This window comes from Mustela nivalis, assembly GCF_964662115.1.
Source record: "Mustela nivalis genome assembly, chromosome: 2".
Taxonomy (NCBI): Eukaryota; Metazoa; Chordata; class Mammalia; order Carnivora; family Mustelidae; genus Mustela; species Mustela nivalis.
The window spans coordinates 187,006,659-187,030,702 of NC_139021.1; the positions used below are offsets into that span (position 1 = coordinate 187,006,659).

Sequence of the window (24,044 nt, forward strand, 5' to 3'; positions counted from 1 at the left end):
TCTCATGGGTTTTGTTTTTGGTGTTGTGCCTAAAAAAGTCATCATCAAACCCAAGGCCACCTTGATTTTCTCTTATGTTACCATCCGGAAGTTCTGTAGTTTTGCACTTTACATTTAGTTCTAGGATTTGTTTTGGGTTAATTTTTTGGATAAAAGTTGTAAGGTCACTATCTAAATTTTTTTTTTTTTTTTGCATGTGGACATCCAGGTGTTCCAGCAGCATTTGATGAAGAGAATGTCCTTTCAATTTAAGAAACAAACCAGATGAATATAGGGGAAGGGAAGGAAAAATAAGACAACGTCAGAGAGGGAGGCAAACCATAAGACACTCTTAATCATAGGAAACAAACTGAGTGTTGCTGGAAGGAGGGGGGTGGGAGAATGGGGTGACTGGGGGATGGGCATTAAGTAGCACGTGATGGACTGAGCACTGGGTGTTCTATGCAATTGATGAATCACTAAATTCTACCCCTGAAATGAACAATACACGATATGCTATTTAAATTGAACTTAAATTTTTAAAAAAGGGAAAAAGAAAGAGCATTTTATCATGTGCCTTTTAGCCATTTGTATGTCTTCTTTGGAGAAGTTTCTGTTCATGTCTTCTGCCCATTTTTTGACTGGATGTTTTCTTACTGTTGAGTTTTAAGTGTTCCTTTCTCCATTGTATTGTCTTTGCTTCTTTGTCAATAATTAGTTGCCTGTGCTCACATGGATTTGTTCTGTTTCACTGATCAATTAGTCTGTTCTGTCACCAGTGCTAAGCTGGCTTGATGACTGTAACTTTACAGTAAGTGACGTAACGTAGTCTCAGTCTTCTCACTTTGTCCTTTTTGTGAGGGCTAAATTTTAGAATCAGTTTGTTGATATCTGCAAGTTAACTTGGTGGAATTTTGATTGGGATTGCTTTGAATTTATAAATAAAATTGGGATGAATTGACATCTTAACAATACTGAGTCTTCCTATGCACCAGCATGGAACATCTTTCCGTTTATTTAGATTTTCTTTGATTTCTTTCTTTGGAGTTTTCTATTCTTTTCTCATGTAGAACTTACATGTATTTTGTTTGATTTATACCTAATATTTAATTTTTGCCAATGTAAATGCTATTGTGTTTTAAATTCTATTTTTTTATTGCTGAGATATTGGTAATATATAAAAGCAACTGACTTGTACATTGAACTTACATTTTGTACCCTTGTTGGAATTACTTATGTTACAGGAGTTTCTTTGTATTTTTGGGGGGGATTTTCTACATAGACAATCATGTCATCTGAGAACTTGAATTTTCTTTCTTCCCTTTCAATGTGTATACTTTTATTTCCTTTTCTTGTCTTATTACATTAGCTCAGTCTTCCAGTGAGATGTTGAATGTAAGTAGCAAGATGGGCTATCCTTGCCTTTTCCCAGTCTCAGGAGGGAAAGCATCTAGTTTCTCATCAGACATTAGCTGTAGGTTTTTTAAAAATAAATTATTCTTTATCAAGTTTATCAAGTTTTGTAGACTTTTTTCAAAAAAAGATTTTATTTATTTATTTGACACACAGAGAGAGATCACAAGTAGGCAGAGCAGCAGGCAGAGGTAGAGAGGAGGAAGCAGGCTCCCTGCTGAGCAGAGAGCCCAATGTGAGGCTCGGTCCCAGAACCCTGAGATCATGGCCTGAGCCGAAGGCAGAGGCTTAACCCACTGAGCCATGCAGGTGCTCAAGTTTTGTAGACTTTTTAAAAAATCAAGTTTGAAAGTACTTTTATAAAAGGTTTCACACCTTGAAAGCTATAAGCAAATGTGAGTATCAGGAAATATTAAAATAGGCTGCATTTTTAAAATGCCTTTTTGATATCATATATAAGCATATGTATACATAGAATAAAAATTCAGGGGTATGTAGACTTGAGTTCGTAAAAAATATTCCTGGGTTATTGGAATACTGATGATACATATAAATGCTATATATACACAAATATAATTTAATTATTAATTTTTAATACCATTTCAGATCTTCTTGTGAATATTTTGTGAATATTTAAGTAATAAATAAATAAGTGAATATGAAAATAAAAAAAATCAAGTTTATCCATTCCCAGTTTGCTGAGTTTTCATCATGAATGGGTGTTGGATTTTCTCAAATGATTTTTCTGTATCTATTGATATGATCATGTGATTTTTCTTCTTAGCCCTTAGATGCAATGGATTACATTAATTGATTTTCACAGGTCTCATCTTATATACCTGGAACAAATCCCACTTGATTGTGGTGTATGATTTTTTTGAAATAAATTGTTGGATTTATTGGATTTTATTTTTGAGGATTTTTATATCTGTGTTCACAAGAGATTTAATCTATAGTTTTTCTTTCCTGTAATGTCTTTGTCTGGTTTTGGTATTAGGGTAATGTTCGATTTATAGAATGAGTTAGGAAGTACTCCCTCTGCTTCTAGTTTCTGGAAGAGCTTTAGAGAGCTAGTATTTTTTCCTTCTTAAATGTTTGGTAGAACTTAACAGTGAAACCATCTGGGTCTGGAGCTTTTTCTTTTTGAAGGTTATTAATTAGTGGTTCACTTTCTTTAATAGATATATGAACTTTTTAAAAAAAGATTTTATTTATTTATTTGACAGATCATAAGTAGGCAGAGAAGCAGGCAGAGAGAGAGAGAGAGGGAGAGAGAGGCGCTTCCTGCTGAGCAGAGAGCCTGATGCGGGGCTTGATCCCAGGACTCTGAGATCATGACCTGAGCCGAAGGCAGAGACTGAATCCACTGAGCCACCCAGGCGCCCTGATATATGAACTTTTTTAAGGGGACAAATAACCTTACTTTTTTCCCTTATTAGTAAAGCATATATGCTCAAGGGCAGTTAAGAAATAACCACATTTGAAATGCTTTTCTAAGTATATTCTCACTCTTATAAAAATATTATCACAAGATATCAAAGTTTGAAACCTTAATTTCCATTTAATATATGAATATATGTATTTTCATATCAACAAATAACAGTTCTAAGTCTTATTTTTTAATTAGTTGTCTTTCTAGTAAATCAATACCATCATTTGTTTCACCAACTTCCTACTAATTGGCACTTAGTGGATCTCAGTATTTTCCCCTTATTTCCAGGTATATAAGACAATACTGCAAAGAATGTGCCTGAACAAGCCTCTTTGGACTCCTGCTTGATTCTTTGACAAATTACTGCCTAGTTGCCTCAGGAGGCTGTGCCAGTTTATACCCCACAGTATAAGAAGGTCTGTTTCCTATGCTGCTGACCTGGTGAATGTAAGCAGCAGTTACCCCTTACGTGTGGTCTGGTCATTACATTTTATAGATAATTTCATGCCCACAGCTTCTCTGAAAAGTAGGCCAGGCAAGTTTACCGTCTTGTTTTGCACATAAGGTAAGACCAGGCAGAGGCCAGCACAGCCAGCCAGTCTGCAAAGTTGCACCCAGACCTTCCCCATGAGGCTTCATCACCTAGCTTACTATCCCTCCTTCCTCCAGAAAACAAACAAACTTAGTTAAAGTTCAAACAACTGAAAACACAGGGGAAAGTGAAACCTTCCCTTTGGTGCTTCTCCTCGCCTCTTTCCTGGTGCACCGCTGTCTGCAGCTCTGCCAAGCCCAGAGGAGAATCTCTTCCCCTGATCTGCCAATCTTGGATGCCCACTGAGCCCACACAGACAGCTAAAGGCTTTTCTGGTGAGTTGTCATGTTGCCCAAGGCCTGGGTCCCCTTTATTCTGTCCCTCATCTCTCCACCCCCAGGGATGGACAAGCCCTTGTGAGGAGAGAGGCCATCCAGGTCCTGTCTGGTGCATGAATCCTTGTATGCACCCACACACACCTCGCCTGTTCAGACTGTGCCTCTGAGGTCTAGTTATATTGCAGGGTTTATCTTCTGACCTGTCTCCTCAAGTGTTACCACTGACCCTAGTGGTTTTTCAGCTTCTTTCTGTTCACCGATTGTCCCCAAGTGTCCCTTCTGTGGAGTTACTTGTCCAGCTACCTGGTGGAATGTCCAGTTGGATTTCAGATTCCACAGGTCAAAAATGTAACTCTCTTCTCTCACACTGGTTTCTTCGTCTGAACTTCCAGTCCTCATAGCCGCAACCATGGAGCATGGGACTCTCCACTATCTCATAAAATGTTTTGGTGTCTTGCTGTTCCAGGTGCTGATTGGGTCTGGGGGAGACACCAGAAACACATTAGGTCAGCTCTTGCCCTTTGAGACAGATTTGTCGGCCATTAGGACAGACTGTGGAAGGTGACCAAGACTGACAAGGCTAAGTTGCCATGGGGACTCCAATCTCAGCTGGGGACACTAGGGAGTGTGACACTCAAGCTGAGGCTGGAGGGGGAGCACAGATGACCAGTAGGTCCTGAGAGCGTCCCAATGACCTCCGCATGTGTCTGTGCCCAACTTCACCACAAATAGGGTGCAGGCACCATTGCAGTGCCATGTGATGGGATCACAGCAGGAAGACCAAATGACATTGGGGACTGGCCAGCAGCATCTGAATGTGGGCAGAACTCACAGCTCCACCTGGAAGCTTCCTGTGTCTGGAGGGAGAAGTGAGTGATGTCCAAAGGAACCTGAATTTTAGAAATTGCTCTAAGCTTGGTCTGGGGACAGACTGGTACTCCAGCATCATCAGAGGAACATTAAGGTGTGGTGGCAATGTGAGGCTGGGTGCAAGCATTTGGGACGGAGATCTGAGGGGTGGGGACATATCTGAAGTAGACTGAGGAGGGGATGACCCAGATGGTTCTTGGGTCACTGGTTGGGTGCTGGTGGGTGGCTCCAAACATTCTGAAAACCCATCCTCTCTTATCACCTTGGCCATGTCAGTATGGACACACAGATGGTGGTGTGGCTGTTCTGAGATCTGGCTCCTCTCTGGTTTGTATTTTCTCATTGATCTGTGTTCTTGTTGTGCTGTTCCCACTCTCAGGGACACCATTTCCTCTTGTGCAGGTTCAATGTTCATTTCTAGAGTTCAGCTCCTGGGTGGTCTTCTATGTGCTCCCAGGAGCCCCATGTCCATTGTCTGGGCACCCAAGGCAGACCCAAAGCCTCAGGGTCAGCTGCTCCTCATCCACATCAGGGCTACTCATACTCATGGCATGCCTCCTGCCTCTAGGCTACCCTGAGGTTTGACCTGTGGCTGCAGAACTCCACTGGCTTTTGAGGAACTCCCTACCCAAGTGCAACTTGGTGACCCAGGTCTTGAGTTGGGACTCCTTGTCTTGTGGACCTGGAATCATCTGGTTAGGATGGCTGTCTCTGAGCCTGTGCTTAAAGCCCACTCTCTTCTAAGCTTTTTGGGTGACTCCTGACTCCATCTCAAGCCACCTTTTCCTGGCAAAAGGAAGTCACAGTGTTTATTTATCAGTGTTGATTCCTCCTGGGAGCTCCTTGAGGGCAGAGGCCAGTGGCTCTTATTTGTGTCTGTACCATCAACCCTCTCATCTGCTCATTTACCAGCCTGATGACTCACTTTCTACCCATCCATCCATCCATCCACCTTATTTCCATCCACTCATCCGTCTACCATCCATCCATCCGTCCATTCATCCACCTGCCCACTTGTCCACCAGCTATATGTCCACCATCCATTCACACATTCATCCTTTCACCCATCCCCCCACCTGTTGATCCATCTGTCCACCCACCCATGCTCTCCTCTTCCATTGTTTTGAGTCCTTCCCTTCTTCTTCCACCCTTTCCTCTTCTACAGGGAAGGAGCGTTTCCGGGGTGTTTGAGAAACAGCTGTGGAGCTTGTGTGTCTGGAGTGAGGTGATAGGAAGATATGGCAGGAGAAGATGACGTCAGGGTGGAGGAGACCCAGGTTATGTAAAGCCTTGCAGGTCCTGATGAGGACCTTAACTGTGATCTGAAAGGGTTGGGAACCTTTAAGTATTATGAGTGGAGGGGTGATGAGCTCCATCTCACATTTGGAAGGACCCCTTAGCAGCTGTGTTGAGGAGACACTACAGTGTAGCGACAGGGAGCCCAGTTGGGAGGCCATTGCAATAATCCAAGTGTGAGGTGGTGGTGATGGCAGCCGTGAAGGAAGAAGCCAGTGGGGTCTAGATACATTCTCAGAGTAGATCCAATAGGACAGCTGTGGGATATGAGGAAAAAAGAAGGAGCAAGAATGACTCAGGGTTTTGGCCTGAGCAACTAGAAGATGGATTCCATTAATAGAGATGGAAAAAGCTATAGATAGAGCAAGTTTTGTTGGGAGGGATTTAAGGGTTCTACTTTGGACACATTACATCTGTGAGGTGAGGAGACATCTGAGTGGAGTCGGTCAGTGAGCTGCTGGACACAGGTCTGGACGTTAGGGAGAACCTAGGCAGTGGCACTTACTTGAGAATGTTGCTGTGGAAGTCACAAGACTGGTTAAGACCTCAAAGGAAGAGCTAGAGAGAGAAAAGAGAAGGGGGATGATGAGCCCGAGCCCTCTGATGCTAAGAGATCAGGAACAGGATGGCACCAGCGCAGGAGACTGGGAAGGGCAGGCGCCAGGAAGGTGGAGAGCCAGCTGCTGCTGATGGCGCCTTCCTATCCTCAGCTCGCTTCACCATGGCAGAGGCCACATGACTGTGACAGAACAGTTTTGCTGAGGTGGTCGGGACAGAGTCTTGGAAGAGGGTGAGCAGAGAGGACACATTGATACCCCATCAAGGGGCCAGGAAGTGGCAACAGCTGGAGGAGGAAGTGGAGTGAACCTACAGAGATAGTGTCACTGTTGATGGTGATGTCTAGTCCTGAGCGCAATTTCGGTGTCACGGGAATAAGAGAAGATGAGTGCTGGAGAGACCTCCTATTGGGTGAGAATGGACATCGAATGAGGGGCTGTGTGGGGTGTCCTGCATTGCTCCAGGCCTAGGTTGAAGGTTAGATAGTTGAGACCTTTGGACTATTTCAGTAATTCCTTGAAGACCAGGTGGAAATGCGGTAGCCTGTTTACCCTGGATCTGCAGACATGGGAATCCTGTGCTCACTCTCAATAGGGACTCGTAGCAAACAGCTCGGCAGGTGCTGGAGCTTGGCGTTTGGCCACAGCTTCCTTCCCAGGTGGGTGCTGGCCAGGAGGCACCTGCTGGGCCGGGAGATGCCAGGCCCTCCCTGGAAGCAAGGACCCCGGACACACCCGAGTCTCTGCCCATAGCTGGTTTTCATGCTTTGGAACTTCGGCCTCCTGGTGGCTATGAGTTGCCAGGCATCTTCAGGTAGCGGCTTGGCATGTTTTCCACCTGCAAGGAGCAGAGGTGTGGTGACGGCTCTGCCCCTCCTGGGCTATTCTCCAACACCACTCAGCTCCTGCAGCTGAGCCCCTGCTCAGCCTCTGGCCCTTCCCTGACCCACTTCACCCAAGGGAACGTATTTTAGTTTGAGCCCTGTTTCTGACAAAAAGTTTGTGTTCTTTGGGCAATTGGGGAATAATTCATAAACCTCATGGCACCCAATCAAATTGATAGTTTACAAAGACTGCAGGCAACTTTGGTGGGAGAAGTTTTACGAGCTGGGAGACCAAAGTGCTCCCTTCCCAGGGGAATCATTAAAAGGAGGTCAGGCAGGGCTTCGGCAGGCTGAGCAGCCGCCCGGGGGAGGTGCCTTGCCAGGCCCCAGGCGACGAGAAGGCTGGGGGGTTCTGGCTCGTTAGGCTCAGGGAGAGTCTGGACCCGGGACTCCAGGGCGTCCTCGTGGGGGTGATGACGTCTCTCCCAGTTATGAACCACAGCAGACTCACTCAGAGGAGCTCAGCTCAGAGGAGTCAATTAGTTTCAACAAGCAATTATGTATGTGGCTGGCAAGCTCCTGAGAGCTGTGGTGACGGCCGCACGGGAGCTGGAGCCAGGAGGCAGGAGCAGGACGGCGCTGAATGGGAAACTCCTGCATGAGGTTTCCACCTTCTGGAGTTTGAGCGGGACTGGGGGGCCATGGGAGATGAGGTGTGCTGACTGCTTCCTGGCCTCAGCAGATCTTGGATTCCCTGGTTTCCGTGGAATTTTCCTGCAAGGAGCCTGGTGACCCTGCACAGTTCCGACGGGGTCTGTGGGCTGCACCAGAGCCTCACACGGCATGACCGTGACATGTAAACACTGGTGTGCTGCAGATCACGTTGGGGGCCCACTGTCCTCCGCCTGTGGCCGGAACACAGCCTGGCCGGCAAATGGCTGCTGGACCTCTCATTTTGTAGTGTGTTGGTTTTCAACCATTTCTGTATTCTCTCACTATCTATATTTCAAAGGGATTAGACTTTTTGTGGTGTGTCAACTTTTTTTGATTTGTAGTAGGCTATATATTGTGAGCAAGTATGTGACAACACAAAAATTTGACAGTCCTTGTGTTTGTTTATTTTTTATATTGAGATATAATTGACACATAACATTGTATTAGTTTCAGGCATCCAGCATAATGACTTACATCCGTATAGACTGAGAAATGATCACAATAAATTTAATTGACGTCTGTCACCACACATAGTTACAATTTTTCCCTTATGATTAGAACTTTTAAGATCTACTCTCTTAGCAATTTTCTTTTTTTTTTTTTTAAAGATTTTATTTATTTATTTGACAGAGAGAAATCACAAGTAGATGGAGAGGCAGACAGAGAGAGAGGAGGAAGCAGGCTCCCTGCTGAGCAGAGAGCCCGACACGGGACTCGATCCCAGGACTCTGGGATCATGACCTGAGCCGAAGGCAGCGGCTTAACCCACTGAACCACCCAGGTGCCCCAGCAATTTGCTTTTTAATTAATTAATTATTCATTATGTTCGTTAGCCAACATATAGTAATTCTCAAACGTAAAACATAGTATTATTAAGTGTGCCTTACATCGGTGTGCAGACTTTTGTGAATCACACAATGAGTACACGGAAATGCCCACATTTGAAGTGGACGGTTCGGTGGGTTTCTTTCAACGGCACACATCAAAGAAACCAACGCCCAGTCTAGAACCAGATGTGCCAGAACCCCACAGCCCCACACGCCCTTCCTCCCGCAGCTCCCAAAGGTAACCGTGGTCCTGACCACCTGCCACCACAGATTAGTTTCGCTTGTTTCTAGTATGTATGTAAGTGGAATCACACAGAATGTGCTCTCGTGTGCTTGGTGTTTCACTCTAGGTCCTCTCGTGTCTCACGATGTCGTATGCGACAGCAGTTCATGAATTCTCGCGACTCATCCACTCGGCTGTTGAGGGACATCTGGGCTGGTTCTGTCTTTCGGTCATTGTAAGTAAGGCTGCTCTGACGATTCTCATACATGTCTTTTGGGGAGAATATGCATGCGTTTCTTTTGGGTATAAATCCAAGAGTGGGATTGCTGGGCCATAGGTCTGTGTCTGTTCAATTTTACCAGGCAACAGGCTTTCTTTCTTTTTAGGTATTTATTCATGCATTTATTTTAGAAAGCAAGAGAGAGCACACACGCAAGCACGAGTGGCAGAAGGGGCGGAAGAAGTGGGGAGAGAAAACCTCAAGCAGCCTCCACGCTGAGTGCAGAGCCCAGGGTGGGGGTCGATCTCATGACTCCGAAATCATGACTTGAGCCAAAATGAAGAGGTGGATGCTTAACGGACTGAGTCACCCTGGTGTCCCAACCACAGTCTTTCTGGACTGTGGGGTGCTCTGCAACCTTGTTAGCACTTAGTGTTGTCTGTCTTCGTTTTAGCCATCCTGGAAGATGTATCCCATTATGGTTTCAATTTACATTTCCTGGTGACTAGGAAGTTGGGCATTTCTTCATGCTCATTTGCCATGGAGATGTGAGTCATGTCTCTCTTGATCTTGGATTTGAGAGAGCAGGATAGGGCCTCCGTGGGACCCGTTTACCGCACTGGACCACAGGGCTACGTTCAGACGCTTCTGCGGAAGCCTAGCTGTGCACCCCTGTGTCACCTTGGAGGTGGTTGACCAGGCCGGCACCTCTGTCCCCAGCACATCCCCTGAAGCCTCCCTGTTTGAAGGGCACATGGTTGGCTCACAAGTTTTCTTAAATCTGAGGCAATGTGGGGTCAGAGCACTGCTGCGGGTGTCTCTCTGCCAGAGGCTGCACGTCACTGTTCACTTGAGGCAGCACAGCCTTGGCCGGGAGCGGGACGGGTCCTCCCTGCAGTGGCTCTGCCATCATGCCCATGTGCACGGTGGGAGTGACCGCCACACTTGCCCTGTGGCACAGTGGGGACTGGGCACCCCTCATTTGTCCCATGGGCAGCACACAGTGGGGACAGAATCCCCTTTGGTGGTGGGTACTAAGGAGGGCACCTGTTGCATGGAACTGGGGGTGAGGTGCATAAACAGTGAATCTCGGAACACTGCATCAGAGACTAATGATGTATTTTATGGTGACTTACATAACACAATAACAATTTTTAAAAAAGAAAGAACTCCCCTTTGGTTGAAGAGACTGATGGTCACGGGGTGAGCGCATGGCAGACCCGTGACTGTGGGCCTCTGCTCACCTTCCTTCCCCCTCTTGAGTGAAACCACTCAGCCTGGCAGCCAGGAAGGGAAGCAGCCACCATGGCGGTGGCCAAGAGTGTCTTCTGTGGGACGCTCACGGGCGGACCAGCTGTTGAGCTCTCTGTGCTCCGGCGCGGCGGCGGGTGCTGTCCACCACGATTTCTAGTCTGAGGACCACTGAGCTGCTCTGAGTACAATTCTTTCAGAAAATATTCCTTTTGGCATAAAGCATCCTGTATGATTCTACCTTAGTCTCTGTGATCACGGTCACTGATTCATTCCTGCTGATGTGAACAGGGCGCCTGTGTGTGTGCAGTACGCCTTTACTCGGCGAGCAGACCGTGAGCCCTGGGCTGCTGGGTCGCCGATGTGGCTGGGACCCCAGGCCACAGGTGCGCCAGCTAGCTGGGTCCCGAGAGGTGGGGGGGGGAACCCTGCTTGTCTCCTGCTGCTTTGATACCGGCTTCTATACCGTCCATATGACGTGGCGGTCACTTAGTCCTCCAGTGGCCCTGCACACGAGCCACCTCGGACTTCAGCAGCTTGTCTAGAAACCAGCAGAGCAGTATCTTACAGAGTGACCACCTCATACACTTGCCAGGTGACCCAGCAGTTCTGTCGCCTGGAGGTGACTCAGGAGAAGTGGGACGGCATGTCCACACGGAGACATTCTAAGTGTGTTCATAGCAGCGTCGTTCATGATAGTCCCAAACGGAGTGTGACCCCGGGTCTGTCCCATAGAGGACATTCACGCTGTGGGTCAGCGTCCAGGAGCAGGCCGAAAGAGGTGACCATACACACCTGATGGAACTCAGACACATGTGTGGAGTGAAGGGGCGTGCGGACTGCAGGCCTACGGAGTGGATCACCAGGAGAGGCAAGCCTGAGTGCCGCGGGGCCGTTTAGCCCAAGGAAGTGGGTCTGCCTGGGGGCGCTGGTGGCCACCACCATGCCTCAGGTTCCAGGCTTCACAGGAGTGATTTTACCATAAGAAAGATGACGCAGGACTAAAAGCCTCAGTGGCTTAAGACCATGATCACACAAAAGCCCTCTCTTGCCCCTCCGGAGGCTGTGGCCGCACAGTCCTCCCTGAGGCGTCTGAGGATAGCTGTGGGCTGGCTGGGCTCTCGCCTGGGCTTGGGGATGGCCCCGCTCTCTCTGGTCCTGAAGACGTCTGTGACCCAGAGCTCTGAAGGGCTGGATGAGGGCAGGTGGCTGCTGAGAGGACTTCTGTGGTTCCTTCTGGGCCCACGGCGCCTCAGGCTTACTGGTGTTTGCACGGGATCCATCCCTCCGTCTTGGTGTCTGAACTGCCGCGTGTGCCACCGAGTTTCGCTGGTTAGTATTTTGTTGAGGGTTTTCCCATCTATGTTCACTAGGGATCCTGGCCTGCGTTTTTCTTTCCTTGTGGTGTCTTTGGAATCGGCATCGGGGTAGCCCTGAAATGTATGTGGAAGCATGGAAGACCCCAAACAGCTATGGCAGTCTTGAGAAGGAAGAAGGATGGTGGAGGCACCGCACGTCCTGACTCAAGAATACACGACGGAGTCGCATGAACAGCGCGGTCCTGGTCACGCCGGGCTGCAGAGTAAGGAACAGCGCAGAGGACGTGGAAGCAAAGTCGTCCGCACACAGGCGGCCGGACGGATCTGCAGTGTGCCAGGAACCCCCTGGGGGAGGACAGCCACTTCAACAAAGGGTTTTGGAAAACAAGATCCACATGCACGAGACTGAAGTTGCATCTGGTTTCACACGGTGCATGTGCGGAAGCTCCAAGTGGATTAAAGATTTAACCGCAGGACTTGGGACTGTGACCCCCTAGAAGTGAACACTGGGGAGAAACTTCATGAAGTTGGTCTCGGCACGAGTTCTTGGACACAGCAACAGCAACAGCACAAGCAACAAAAACCAGAAGTAGAGGAGTGGGGTGACATCAAACAACAAGCTTCTTAACAAAATGTTTTATTTAAATTCTATTTAGTTAACCTGTACACGCTGTATTATTAGTCTCAGAGGCAGAGGTCACCGATTCATCAGTCGCACACAACACCCGGCGCCCCTTACGTCATGTGTCCTCCTCGGTGCCCCTCCCCCAGCAACCCTCAGTTTGTTTCCTGGGGTTAAGGGTCTCTTTGGGTTGTCTCTCTCTCTCTGTTTTCTTCTTGTTTTATTTTCCGTCCCTTCCCCTATGATCTTCTGTTTTGTTTCTTAAACTCCACATATCAGGGAGATCATATGATAGTTGACTTTCTCCGATTGACTTATTTCGCTAAGCATGATACCCTCTAGCTCCATCCGCGTTGTTGCAAATGGCAAGATTTCATTCTTTTTGGTGGCTGCATAGTATTCCATTGTGTATATAGACCACGTCTTCTATATCCATTCATCTGTCGATAGACATCTGGGCTCTTTCTATATTTTGGCTGTTGTGAATGTTGCTGTTACAAACATTGGGGTGCACGTGTCCCTTCGAATCACTATGTTTGCATTTATATCCTTGGGATAAATACCCAGAGTGCAATTGCTGGGTCGTAGGGTAGCTCTATTTTTAACTTTCTAAGGAACCTCCACACTGTTTTCCAGAGTGGCTGCACCAGCTTGCGTTTCCACCAACATTGTCAGAGGTTCCCCTTTCTCTGTGTCCTCACCAACATTTGTCAAACAGCAGGCTTCTGAACAGCAAAGGAAACAGTCAACAAAATGAAAAGGCAACCAGTGGGAGAAAACACCTACAGACTATATATCGGATAAAAATTCAATATCCAAAATATGTAAGGAATGTATACAATTCAGTTGCAAAAGCCAAACAAAACCCCCGCCCCCCAAAACCTGATTAAAAATGGGTAGAGGACATGAGTTGACACTTTTTCGGAAGAAGACCTACAGATTGTCAACAGACACATGGAAAGATGCCCCACATCCCTCATCATCAGGGAGATGCAGATCAAAATCGTAATGAAATACCACCTCCTCCTGCCAGGATGTCTGCTATTAAAAAGACAAACTAAGTGTGGGTGAGGTCACGGAGAAAAAGGAGTCCTTGTGCACTGTTGGTGGGAATGCGAATTGGTGCAGCCTCTGTAGAAAACAGTATTCTCAAAAAGTAAAAAGAACTACTGTTTGACCCCGCAATCCCACTATGGTGTGTATGTGAAGGCGATGACCTCAGGGTCTTGAAAAGACTGTCTGTGCTTCTGTGTTCATTGCAATAGTAAAGACACAGAAACAACCCAAGTGTTCATCAGCAGATGAATGGATAATGAAGATCGGTGTACACAGCCACACGTACACACACACATACACATATACATATACACACATATACACACTCACACACATATAATACACATGCATACACACATATGATACACACACAATACACACGTATATGCACTTACACACAAAATACACACAATACACATGTATGCACATTTATACACACATAACACAACACACATGTATACACACATAATACATAGGTATGCACACTTATATGCACACATACAATAAACATATACACACACTTATACACACACACACAGTGGAATATATATATTTTAAAGATTTTATTTATTTATTTGATAGAGAGAAATCACAAGTAGATGGAGAGGCAGACAGAGAGAGAGGAGGAAGCAGGCTCCCTGCTGAGCAGAGAGCCCGATGCGGGACTCGACCCCAGGACCCTGAGATCATGACCTCAGCCGAAGGCAGCGGCTCAACCCACTGAGCCCCCCAGGCGCCCCCACACAGTGGAATATTATTCATCCCTAAACAAGAAGACAACCCTGCATGGGTGAACCAGAGGACATCATGCTAAATGAAATAAGCCGGACGCAGAAGGCCAAAAACTGCATGATTCCACTTACATGAGGCACCGGGAAGAGTCAGATTCCTAGAGACAGAGTAGAATGGTGGCTGCCAGGAGCTGGGTGGTGGTCTCTAGATTGGTTGTAGAGAAAAACATTACACCTCACATTATCCTGGTATGAAATTTCTTCCTAGTAATACAACTTCATTGTTATCAACAAGTTCTGTTTTTGTTAAAATTTTTCGCAACATGGGGGTTAAGGGGGCAGGAGAAGAATCAATGAAACAAGATGGGATTGGGAGGGAGACAAACCATAAGTGACTCTTAATCTTACAAAACAAACTGAGGGTTGCTGGGGGGAGGGGGGTTGGGAGAAGGGGGCGGGGTTATGGACTTTGGGGAGGGTGTGTGCTTTGGTGAGTGCTGTGAAGTGTGTAAACCTGGAGATTCACAGACCTGTACCCCTGGGGATAAAAATACATGTTTATAAAAAAATAAAAAATTAAAAAAAATTTGCCTTATAGTCCCCTCCTCTGTAATTTGAATACAAGCTTTAAAAAAAAAAAGGAATTTTAAAAGGTTAAGCAGTGAGAAGGGCTTGGGTACAAATTTGGCTGACAGTTTTCTAGGCAAAAGACCTCTAGACCGCTGAGTGAACCCAACTCTTCTCCAGTTTACTTTTATTAATGTTTTGAGGACAAAGCGCTTGGGAGTGGATGGGAACCAGCCACTACGCGAAGGGGATTGGATGTCACTCCTGTGATATGTGAGACCCCATGAGTCTGACCATGCTGCCCTACAGTGGGAGGGCCTGTAGGGGCACCTGGCAGGGATCTCTTCCCAGAAGTCCTACAGTTGTGAGGAGATGAACTCTGCCGAGAGAGCTTGGAAGTGGGTCCCTCCCCAGCGGAGCCTCCCATGGAACGCGCCCCAGCTGGCATCTGCCTGCAGTCCGGCGAAAACCCAAGCAGAAGAGCCATGGAAACCACGAGCTAGTAAACAGTTTTGTGTTAACCTGTGGTGACTCGTTACACAGCAATAGGAAACACAGATGATCAAGGGAGGACGGTGCAGTGTAAGGCTGGAAATATTTCTAAAAGAAGCAGTTATCGGAAAGGCATAGCAGGTTTTCTCTGAGAATAGCCTGAGACTAATTAGCACCTTTGCAGGCTACTCACGTGCTCTTGGTCGTAGACAGATGGTCTGGGGGGCAGAAGCTGTCCTCAGACCACATTCAGGAACTTCTCAGATGCTCCTGTAAAGCCTGGCCCAGCTGATTCCAAATATTCAGGAACTTCTCAGATGCTCCTGTAAAGCCTGGACCAGCTGATTCCAAATGTCCTCAGGAGTGGCAAGTATCCACCTAAGACTGGGACTGACTTTTTAGGAAAACTGGCCAAAGTTGCCATGTGCAGTTATCCCTGAGTATAGGATGCTAGGACGGCAGATTTTTCCAGCACCTTGAAGGCACTGACTTCCACAGTTACTGCTGGAAACTCAGTTTTTTTCCCCTTAATGTTCAGTTAGCCACTGTCTAGTGCATCACTGGTTTCCGATGTAGTGTTCAGTGATTCAGTGGTCACGTGTAACAGCCAGCGCTCATCACAGCACATGTCCCGGTCACCCCGTTCCCCATCCCCCCCAGCAACCCTTAGTTTGGTTTCCAGAGTCCAGAGTCTCTCATGGTTTGTCTCCCTCTCTGATTTCTTCCCAGTTTTCCCTCCTTCCCCTGTGGTCCTCTGAGCTATTCCTTGTGCTCCTCAAATAAGTGAAACCGTATGATAATGGTCTTTCTCTGCTTGACTTATTTCAGCATCATCCCGTCCAGTCCCGTCGATGCCAGTGGTGGGTGTTCTTCCTTTCTGATGGCTGAGGAATACTCCATTGTGTATATGGACCACATCTTCTTTCTCTGTTGGTCTCTTGAAGGGCATCTCAGCTCCTTCCACAGTTTGGTGACTGTGGCCATTGCTGCTATAAACATTTGGGGGCAGGTGCCCCTTCCTTTCACTATGTCTGTATCTTTGGGGTAAATACCCAGTAGTGCAAATGCTGGGGCGGGGCAGGCCTAGGGAGACTGGCCTCCTGACGCTCACACAGGAGTAGTGGCCTCTTCCTTGTCTGCTGCAGTGGCCCCTAACTTCACAGTGTGCAAAAGAAAGGAGTAGCCACTAGAAATACCCTAGTTGTAATGTAGGGTAGCTCTACTTTCGACTTTTTGAGGAATCTCCACACTGTTTTCCAGAGTGGTTGCACCAGCTTGCACCCCCCACCAACAGTGTAGGAGGCTCCCCTTTCTCCACATCCTCGCCAGCATCTGCCGTTTCCTGACTGGTTAATTTTAGCCGTTCTGACTGGTGTGAGGTGGGATCTCACTGTGGTTTTGATTTGTATTTTCCTGATGCCGAGTGATGTGGAGCACTTTTTCATGTGTCTCTTGGCCATTCGTATGTCTTCTTTGGAGAATTTTCTGTTCATGCCTTCTGCCCATTTTTTGACTGGATTATTTGTTTTTTGAGTGTTGGGTTTGAGAAGTTCTTGATAGTTAGTTTCTGGTTCCTTGGGAAGACATCTGCCTTTTTCCTGGTTGCTTTTTGAAAGTTTTTCTCTGTCTTGGATGTCTGTTTTTAGTATATGTCTGGGCGCCGTCCGTCTTCGTTCTGCTCAACATTCATGGACTTTTATTGAATCTATAGATTTCTCTTGTTCATTAGTTCTGGAATATTCCCAACCACAGTCTTATCAATATTGCTGTATCCGGGGACAAGCCTTTTCTGAAAGGGTCAGAGAGTATGTGTTTGGCTTGCAGGTCTAACCCTTCCTGGCTGCCTCCCCACAAAGCATCACAGGCAACCCTGGTCTGCCGTCTCTGGTGATCAGTCTGCATTTTCCAGGTTTTTAGGTGTCACATTTTTCCCATTGAACATGGTTTCTCTGGGACCACCTATGTCATCTGCGTCAGTAGCCCATTCCTCTCGATCACCAACAAACCCAGCATGTAGATGGGCCGTAACTTATTCACCCGCTGGCTGAGGGACACTTGAGCTAGTTCCAGTTTGGGGCTGTCACAAGAAAGCTGTTATGCACATACACTTACAGTCTTTGGAAAGACTTTCATTTCTTTTGGATAAATACCTGTGAGATGGGCATTGTATGTGGGTCTGAGTACACTGTTTCAGGAAGTTCCCATCTAGCTCTCCAGAGTGGCTCTGCATTTACACTCCCGCCAAGACACGTGCTTTGGAAATATCTTCTCTCGGGCTGTGGCTTGTATTTTCCTGTTTTAACTGCGCCTCCTGAAGAGCAGAAGGCTTAAATTCTATAGAAGTTCAGTTGATGATTTTTTTTTCTTTTATGGATTTTGGTTTTGCTTTTATATCTAAGAAATTTTTGCCCAGCCCAAGGTAAAAAAGATTTCCACAGATGTTTTCCTCTGGGAGTTTGAGGTTCTATTTAGCTCTATGAGTACGTATGTTGTGAGTTATGGATCAAAGCCTATTTGGGGGAATCAAGATATCTCATTTTTCCAGCCCTATTTGTTGAACAGACTATTCTGTTTACTAAATTGCCTTTGTGCTTTTGTCAAAAATCAGTTGTTTTTATATGTGGGGCTCCGTTTCTGTAGTCTCTCTACTCTGATCTGCTGACCTGTTTGTCTCTCTTGATGCCAGTACTGTGCTGTCTCGTCACGGTGGCTTTACAATAAAACCTGAAATCAGACAGTGTTAGTTTTCTAAACCTGTGGCTCTTTTTCAAGTTGTGAAAATTCTAGGTCCTTAGGATCAGTTTGGTGGTTCCTAAGAGAAACCTGCTCAGGTTCTGACTGGGATCACATTGAATGTGTAGATCAGTCTGGGGAGGATTAAAAAAATTGAGTGATTCAGCCAAAGAATGTGGTTTACATCTCATTTCTTTAATGTTCTCAGCATGGCTCCATAGCTCAGGGGTTAGAGCACTGGTCTCGTAATGTTCTCAGCAACATTTTGTAGTTTTGAGCGTATAGTTCTTGCACATTTTTGTAAGATTTACCCTTAGCTATTCTATTTTTTAATTTAAATTTAATTAGCGAAGATACAGTACATCGTTAGTTTTAGATATAATGTTCAATGACTCATTAGTTGAAATAACACCGAGGGCTCATCATATCACATGCCCTCTCTTATTCCCGTCATACTGGAAATGGTATTTGAAAACTACTTCAACTTCCTATTGTTTGTTGCTGATATATGGACGCAAGCTGGTTTTTGAATAATAAGCTTTACTGTAGGCTCCCTGAGCTTCCTCTCTGCTTGCCCAGTCTGCCCCGGGTGAGGGTCTCAGCGGTATCCGAGAGGCAGACCCTTCCTTCTGGGCTTTGCACTTTAGTCCTCTCAGCTCTGGCTGGACCATTTCCCCAGTTTCTGGGGCTTCGCTGCTTCTGTCCCCTCTGTCACTGTCCTTATCCTGTGGGTTCCTTTACCATCATTCTGGTGGGATAAGGAGGGGCCATGTGGTGAGCAACTGACCACCTTTAACCAGAAACTGGACCCTGACAGGGGGTTGGGGCAGGGAGACAGAGGAGGCCTCGGAGAGGGCCTGGGGTGGTTCGTGGGACCCCTGGTGGCAAGGTGTCCCGGGCCACAGAAGCTCCGACTCCTCATCTGCCGGTGGGTTCCTCCTGTCCCTGGGGGCTCTGGGGCAGGGGGCAGGGCTGGCTCAGCACCGCAGGCCTAGGGAGACTGGCCTCCCGACGCTCACGCAGAGGTAGCGGCCGCTGACTTCTCTGCTGCCCCCAACTTCACACTGTGCGAAAGAAAGGAGTCGCCACTGGAAATACACACCTTCCAAAGTCCAAGAAAACAGAACACATGGAGCATCAGATGGGGCAGAGAGTCTGGGCCTCGCTGGCCCGGAGGAGGGAGGGCCCGGCCGGATGCTCCCAGGGGATGCAGGGGCCCACTCCCATGGCCAGGGCTCCCAGTGCCAGGGCTGCTCCCACTCCCGGTGCCAGGGCTGCCGTTTTTACCTGCTGCTCAGTCCCTGCGCCAGGGTGCACGTGGGCAGAGCGGTGTGTCTGGGTCCGCAGGAGGCTTCAGTGGCCCCCGGGAGTGTGTGCCTGGAACGTGTGAATACGGCGGATGGACAGACACAGGTGAGCACCCTGGGCACTGGGCGCTGGGAGGTTGCGGGTGTCCTTCTGGGCAAGCCCCTCCTGGAGTCACGCTTGTGAGAGGGGCCAGGGCAGAGGGGACTGTCTCCTTCAGTGTCCTCGATGGGGTCGGCGCCTGACGGCAGCAGATGGGGAGGCCTGGCGATCCGGAGAGGGGGAGGCAGTGTGGTCAGGCCCCGGGGCTGGCAGTGAAGGCTGGGTCACAGGGTCCCCGTCAGGTTTGGGAGTTTTGCCTATGGACAATAGGGGTTTGATGGCAGGGTCAAGTGAGGGGGCAGGGTGTGGGAGACCAGGGTGGTCCCAGCAGGGGTCCTGCTCCCCAGACCTGCCCCTTTGGGTGTGTGAACAGGGGACCTCCAGGCTCAGCGCCTCACGGAGCTCTGCAGCCTCGCACACCGGCCAACTGCGCCGTGTCTGAGGTGCCCCAGCCTCTTGCCTGGGCCTCTGCCCTGGCTCCCTCATCCCCGGACTCCCGCTCCCACTCTGTGCTCTGTATCCCACGTTAGAAGGAGGCCAAGTCCCGTCAGAACATCCCAAAGGTGGAGCAATCTTCTAAAAACTCAAATTATGATTTTATGGGGCCCCAAATCCAAGAGCCCACGAGGTTCCCCCATCAGGCCCTTCTCGGCTCTGCTCTGGGGCTTCGGTCTTCAGTTTGGGGCACCCCCACCGACGCTGGGGCCTTGTCCCTGACCCCTAGTTTTCAGTCTTCCAGCACTAACTAGTTGCCTGACTGGGCTGCATATGCCGGTGCCCCCTCCTCCAACACCCCCAGTCTCCGCTTCTCCCCCCGTGCTCGGGGTGGGCTCTCCCTCTGGCCCGGCTATGGAGTTCCAGTGTGAAGACCAGAGCGCGTCTCTGCTTCATTTCAAGTGCTCGGCCTCGGCAGGAGGATGTGGGGCAGCCCTTCGTGCCCTGCGGGGGCCCTGCATCCCAGCTCCTCCTGGCTTGCGGACGTGCCGTGTCTCCTGACCTCGCTGCTCCTTGCGGGGCGTTACTCCACATTTGCTGGGGCTCCCTCACGGCCCCATCCCTGCACAGCACCCAGGCTCCACCTGGAGCAGATTGTGTCTCCCTGGCCTTGGGGGCCCTGCTGTGTGTCCGGCCCTGACCCGAGCTGCATCTGTTGCTTCTGGGGGACTAGTCCAGGCTGTGAGCTCCCCGGTGCAGCTGGTCTCTACAGGACCGAGTGAGAGGCTGGCGCTCTGAGCTTGCTGAATTGTCAGACCAGTGAGCCGTGGTCTTTTCAGCCTAGTTTTTAGAGTGATCGCTTTGCAGAAATTTGATGTGGAACTACATCTGTTACGAAAGAGGGCAGGGTTGGAGTGCCTGGGTGGCTCAGGGGGTTAAAGCCTCTGTCTCCGGCTCGGGTCATGATCTCAGGGTCCTGGGGTCCAGCCCCGAGTTGGGCTCTCTGCTCAGCGGGGAGCCTGCTTCCTCCTCTCTCTCTGCCTGCCTCTCTGCCTACTTGTGATCTCTCTGTCAAATAAATAAACAAATCTTGAAAGAGGGAGGAGCTCGAGGTACCAGGCTTACGGGCACTGTGTGTGGGACGCTTGCTCCATCCTGTTGGCTGCCACGGCGGTGGCGTCTGTGCCAAGAGGCCAGTAGGGACGCGGCGACAGCTCCGCCAATGGATGGGGCGGCAGGACCTCCCTTGCTTGTCCTGCCCACAGGTCTGGCCCGCGGGGCTACATGGGGATGTGTCCCCTGTGCCTGGTAGCACCATGCCCACATGGGGCAAGCAGCCTCGGCACTCGGGGTCCGGTGTGTTTCTGTGGCCCAGATACGGCAGCTCAAACTCCCTCGTCCATCTCACGAGACCAGCATTCTAGGTCGCCCCAACTAGCCAGCATGGTTGATGGTTGCCACCTGAAATCCCACCGGGCACCGTGAGATTGCAGACCGGCACAGGCTGGGGCCTCGTGACTCTAGGAGCCGCGGTGGAAACCCCATGGTCTGTCACAGTCGTGTCCCAGCTGGGATGCAGCGCCTTCTGACGCCCTGGCACCAGTGATCTCAGGAGAGCGGCCAAGACTCTGGGAGGTGGAGACCTGCCCGCCTGCCAGTGTCCCCGTGACCGGTTGCTCTCTGTCAGGAGCAGGTGGAGTGAGCAAGGCCAGGCCTGGAAGCGAGGTGTGGGCCCCGAGACGCAGGCCTGTTCCACGCAAACCCAGCACTGGTGCTGCTCCCACCAGAGACCCATCTCCTCCAGCCGTCTACCCCAATGTGGCCTCCCTGCTCTGTGGACCTGGCATGGGATCCGCTTGGGCCCTGCTGTGCACTGTCCCTGGTAGCTATCTCGGCCACAGCTCCCACATGCACACTGTCACCAAGGGGAGACTGGGTGCAGGTCCACACCCAGCATGGGCCTGGCTGACCGGGGAGGGCAGGACCGAGGTCTCCCTCGAAGAGCTCTTCCCTGCTCTCCCGAGATCACCGGTGGCATGGCGTCAGAAGGTTCTGCGTCCCAGCTGGGGCACACCTGCCCCTCTTCCTTCACACCCTCTCCCTGGGACTGCGCAGGGGTCTGGTGCTATGGCTGACCCGGCCCGGGGGCCCGTCCAGAGGAGGAGCACCTGGTGGGGATGGCCTGTGGCCTCGGCAAAGAGGCAGGCCTAGGCCTGCAACCTGGCCACTCCATTTCTACGCTGGGTTGGGAGACAGAGGGTGTCCCGCCTGGAATGGGGGTTCCTGGCCGCCACGAGCAGCACGTGCAAAGCACAGCAGGATGAGACCTTGCGAGGCACCTGGGGTGCGCGGCGAGGGCTCCGGACAGGTGCTCCGGACACGGGCTTGCTGGGGGTGACCCAGGTTGGGGTGCTCGTCCTGGCTGGCGTCCTGGGCCGGTCATGATGAGGGACAGGGACAGCCAGGACTCTGCCTTCAGCCCCTCGCCCTGCGGCCACTCAGGGGACACAGAGGCCTAGAGCAGGTCTGCGGCAGCCGGGGTCCTGGGGAGGCTCCTAGGATGGGACCCCCAGGGCCTGGGCTGCCCTCTGGGCCACCTTGCTTAGGGCCTCCTTGACCTCCCGGTTCCGCAGACAGTAGATGATGGGGTTGAGCAGAGGCGTGAGCACCGTGTAGACCACGGACACCAGCTTGTTGAGGTCAAAGGCGTAGAGGGCGCGCGGCCGGGCGTAGATGAAGAGGGAGGCGGAGTAGAAGATGACCACCACGGCCAGGTGCGAGGCACAGGTGGAGAAGGCCTTGCGCCGGCCATCGGCAGACGGGATGCGCAGCACGGTGCCCAGGATGGCGGCGTACGAGAACACGGTGAGCAGCAGCGGCCCCAGCAGGATGAGCAGCGCCAGGAGGAAGTCCACCAGCTCGGCCGCCGACATGTCGGAGCACGCCAGGTTCAGCAGGGGGGACACGTCGCAGAAGAAGTGGTTCATGACGTTGGGACCGCAGTAGCCCAGGCGTGAGATGAAGAAGACCTTCCCCAGGGAGATGGCGAAGCCGGAGAGCCAGGAGCCGGCGGCCAGCACGCGGCAGAGGCTGGGGCTCATGACCGTGGGGTAGTGCAGGGGCCGGCAGATGGCCACGTAGCGGTCGTAGGCCATGACGCCCAGCAGCGCGCACTCGGTGCAGGCCAGCGCCAGGAAGAAGTACAGCTGCGCCATGCAGCCCGCGAAGGAGATGCGGCGGAAGCGGGGCGCGGCCAGGCTGAGCAGCATCTTGGGCACGGTGACGGACACGTACCACACCTCCAGGAAGGACAGGTTGCTGAGGAGGACGTACATGGGCTTGTGCAGCAGGGGGCTGGCGCGGATCACGGCCACGATGACGATATTCTCTGTGACCGTCAGCGTGTAGGCCAGCGCGAACAGCAGCAGCAGGCACACGTGGACGCCCAGCGAGCCCGGGAAGCCCACGAGGACGAACTCTGTCACCTCGGAGTGGTTGTCCCCGGTGGACATGGTGCACGCCGCCTGCTGGCAGAGGCGGTGGGTCAGAGGTCGGCTGGCGGGCGGGGTGTGGGTGGAGGGGCCGTCTTATTCTGTGTCCCCAGGACTGCTGAGGAGGACATCGACGGGCGCGTGTGGCGCGGGGCCTGACACGGATCACGGCCCCTCACGGGACGCCTATTCCCCAGGAGAGGTCAGCATCGCAGGCAGTGGGAGGGATGCAGGAAGCCACCCCGGGTCCCCTGGACACCCCGGCCAGGGGAGCTACGTACTTCCTGACACTCCCAGAAGCCGGCGCCGCTGCACGGGCCTGGGGGTCCGGCCCTCCGCTGCTCACCCCTGGGGCGGCTCCTGCGTGGTTCTGCCCAGGCCACGCGGATGCAGCCACAGCCTGCAGGGAGGTTCTTGGGCCCAAACTTCCTGTGCCCCCATCCCTGGTTCCAGCCTTGGCTGGGGTGGCCAAGGGCAGGACTGTGGGCAGCTTCCTTGTGGCTCCAAGGAGCTGCTTTCACAGGACTGGAAGGGCCAGACCCTCAAAACAGAAGTAGCTTCTTCACCCCTGCCCTACCATGGTGGGTCTCCCCCGTCCCGTGGACCCGTGGGCTTTCTGGCTCAGAGGCTCCCCGAAGTGTGGTCGAGTCCTGTCCAGGGTCCCCTGTACTGTGCCTCACATCAGCCTGTGCTCTCTGTCCCAGGAACGTTCCCG

The 24,044-nt window shown here is 50.6% G+C and overlaps 1 protein-coding gene across 1 annotated transcript; it reads right to left on the reverse strand.

Annotated features, from left to right (window-relative positions):
- Positions 1-22,381: 22,381 nt before the first annotated feature.
- LOC309858954 (olfactory receptor 226-like) lies at positions 22,382-23,350 on the reverse strand (the record flags this gene model as incomplete). Its single annotated transcript, XM_082719270.1, has 1 exon — positions 22,382-23,350. One exon carries the CDS (start codon positions 23,348-23,350, stop codon positions 22,394-22,396), a length of 957 nt encoding a protein of 318 aa, XP_082575396.1. The 3' UTR covers positions 22,382-22,393.
- Between the last annotated feature and the right edge of the window lie 694 nt (positions 23,351-24,044).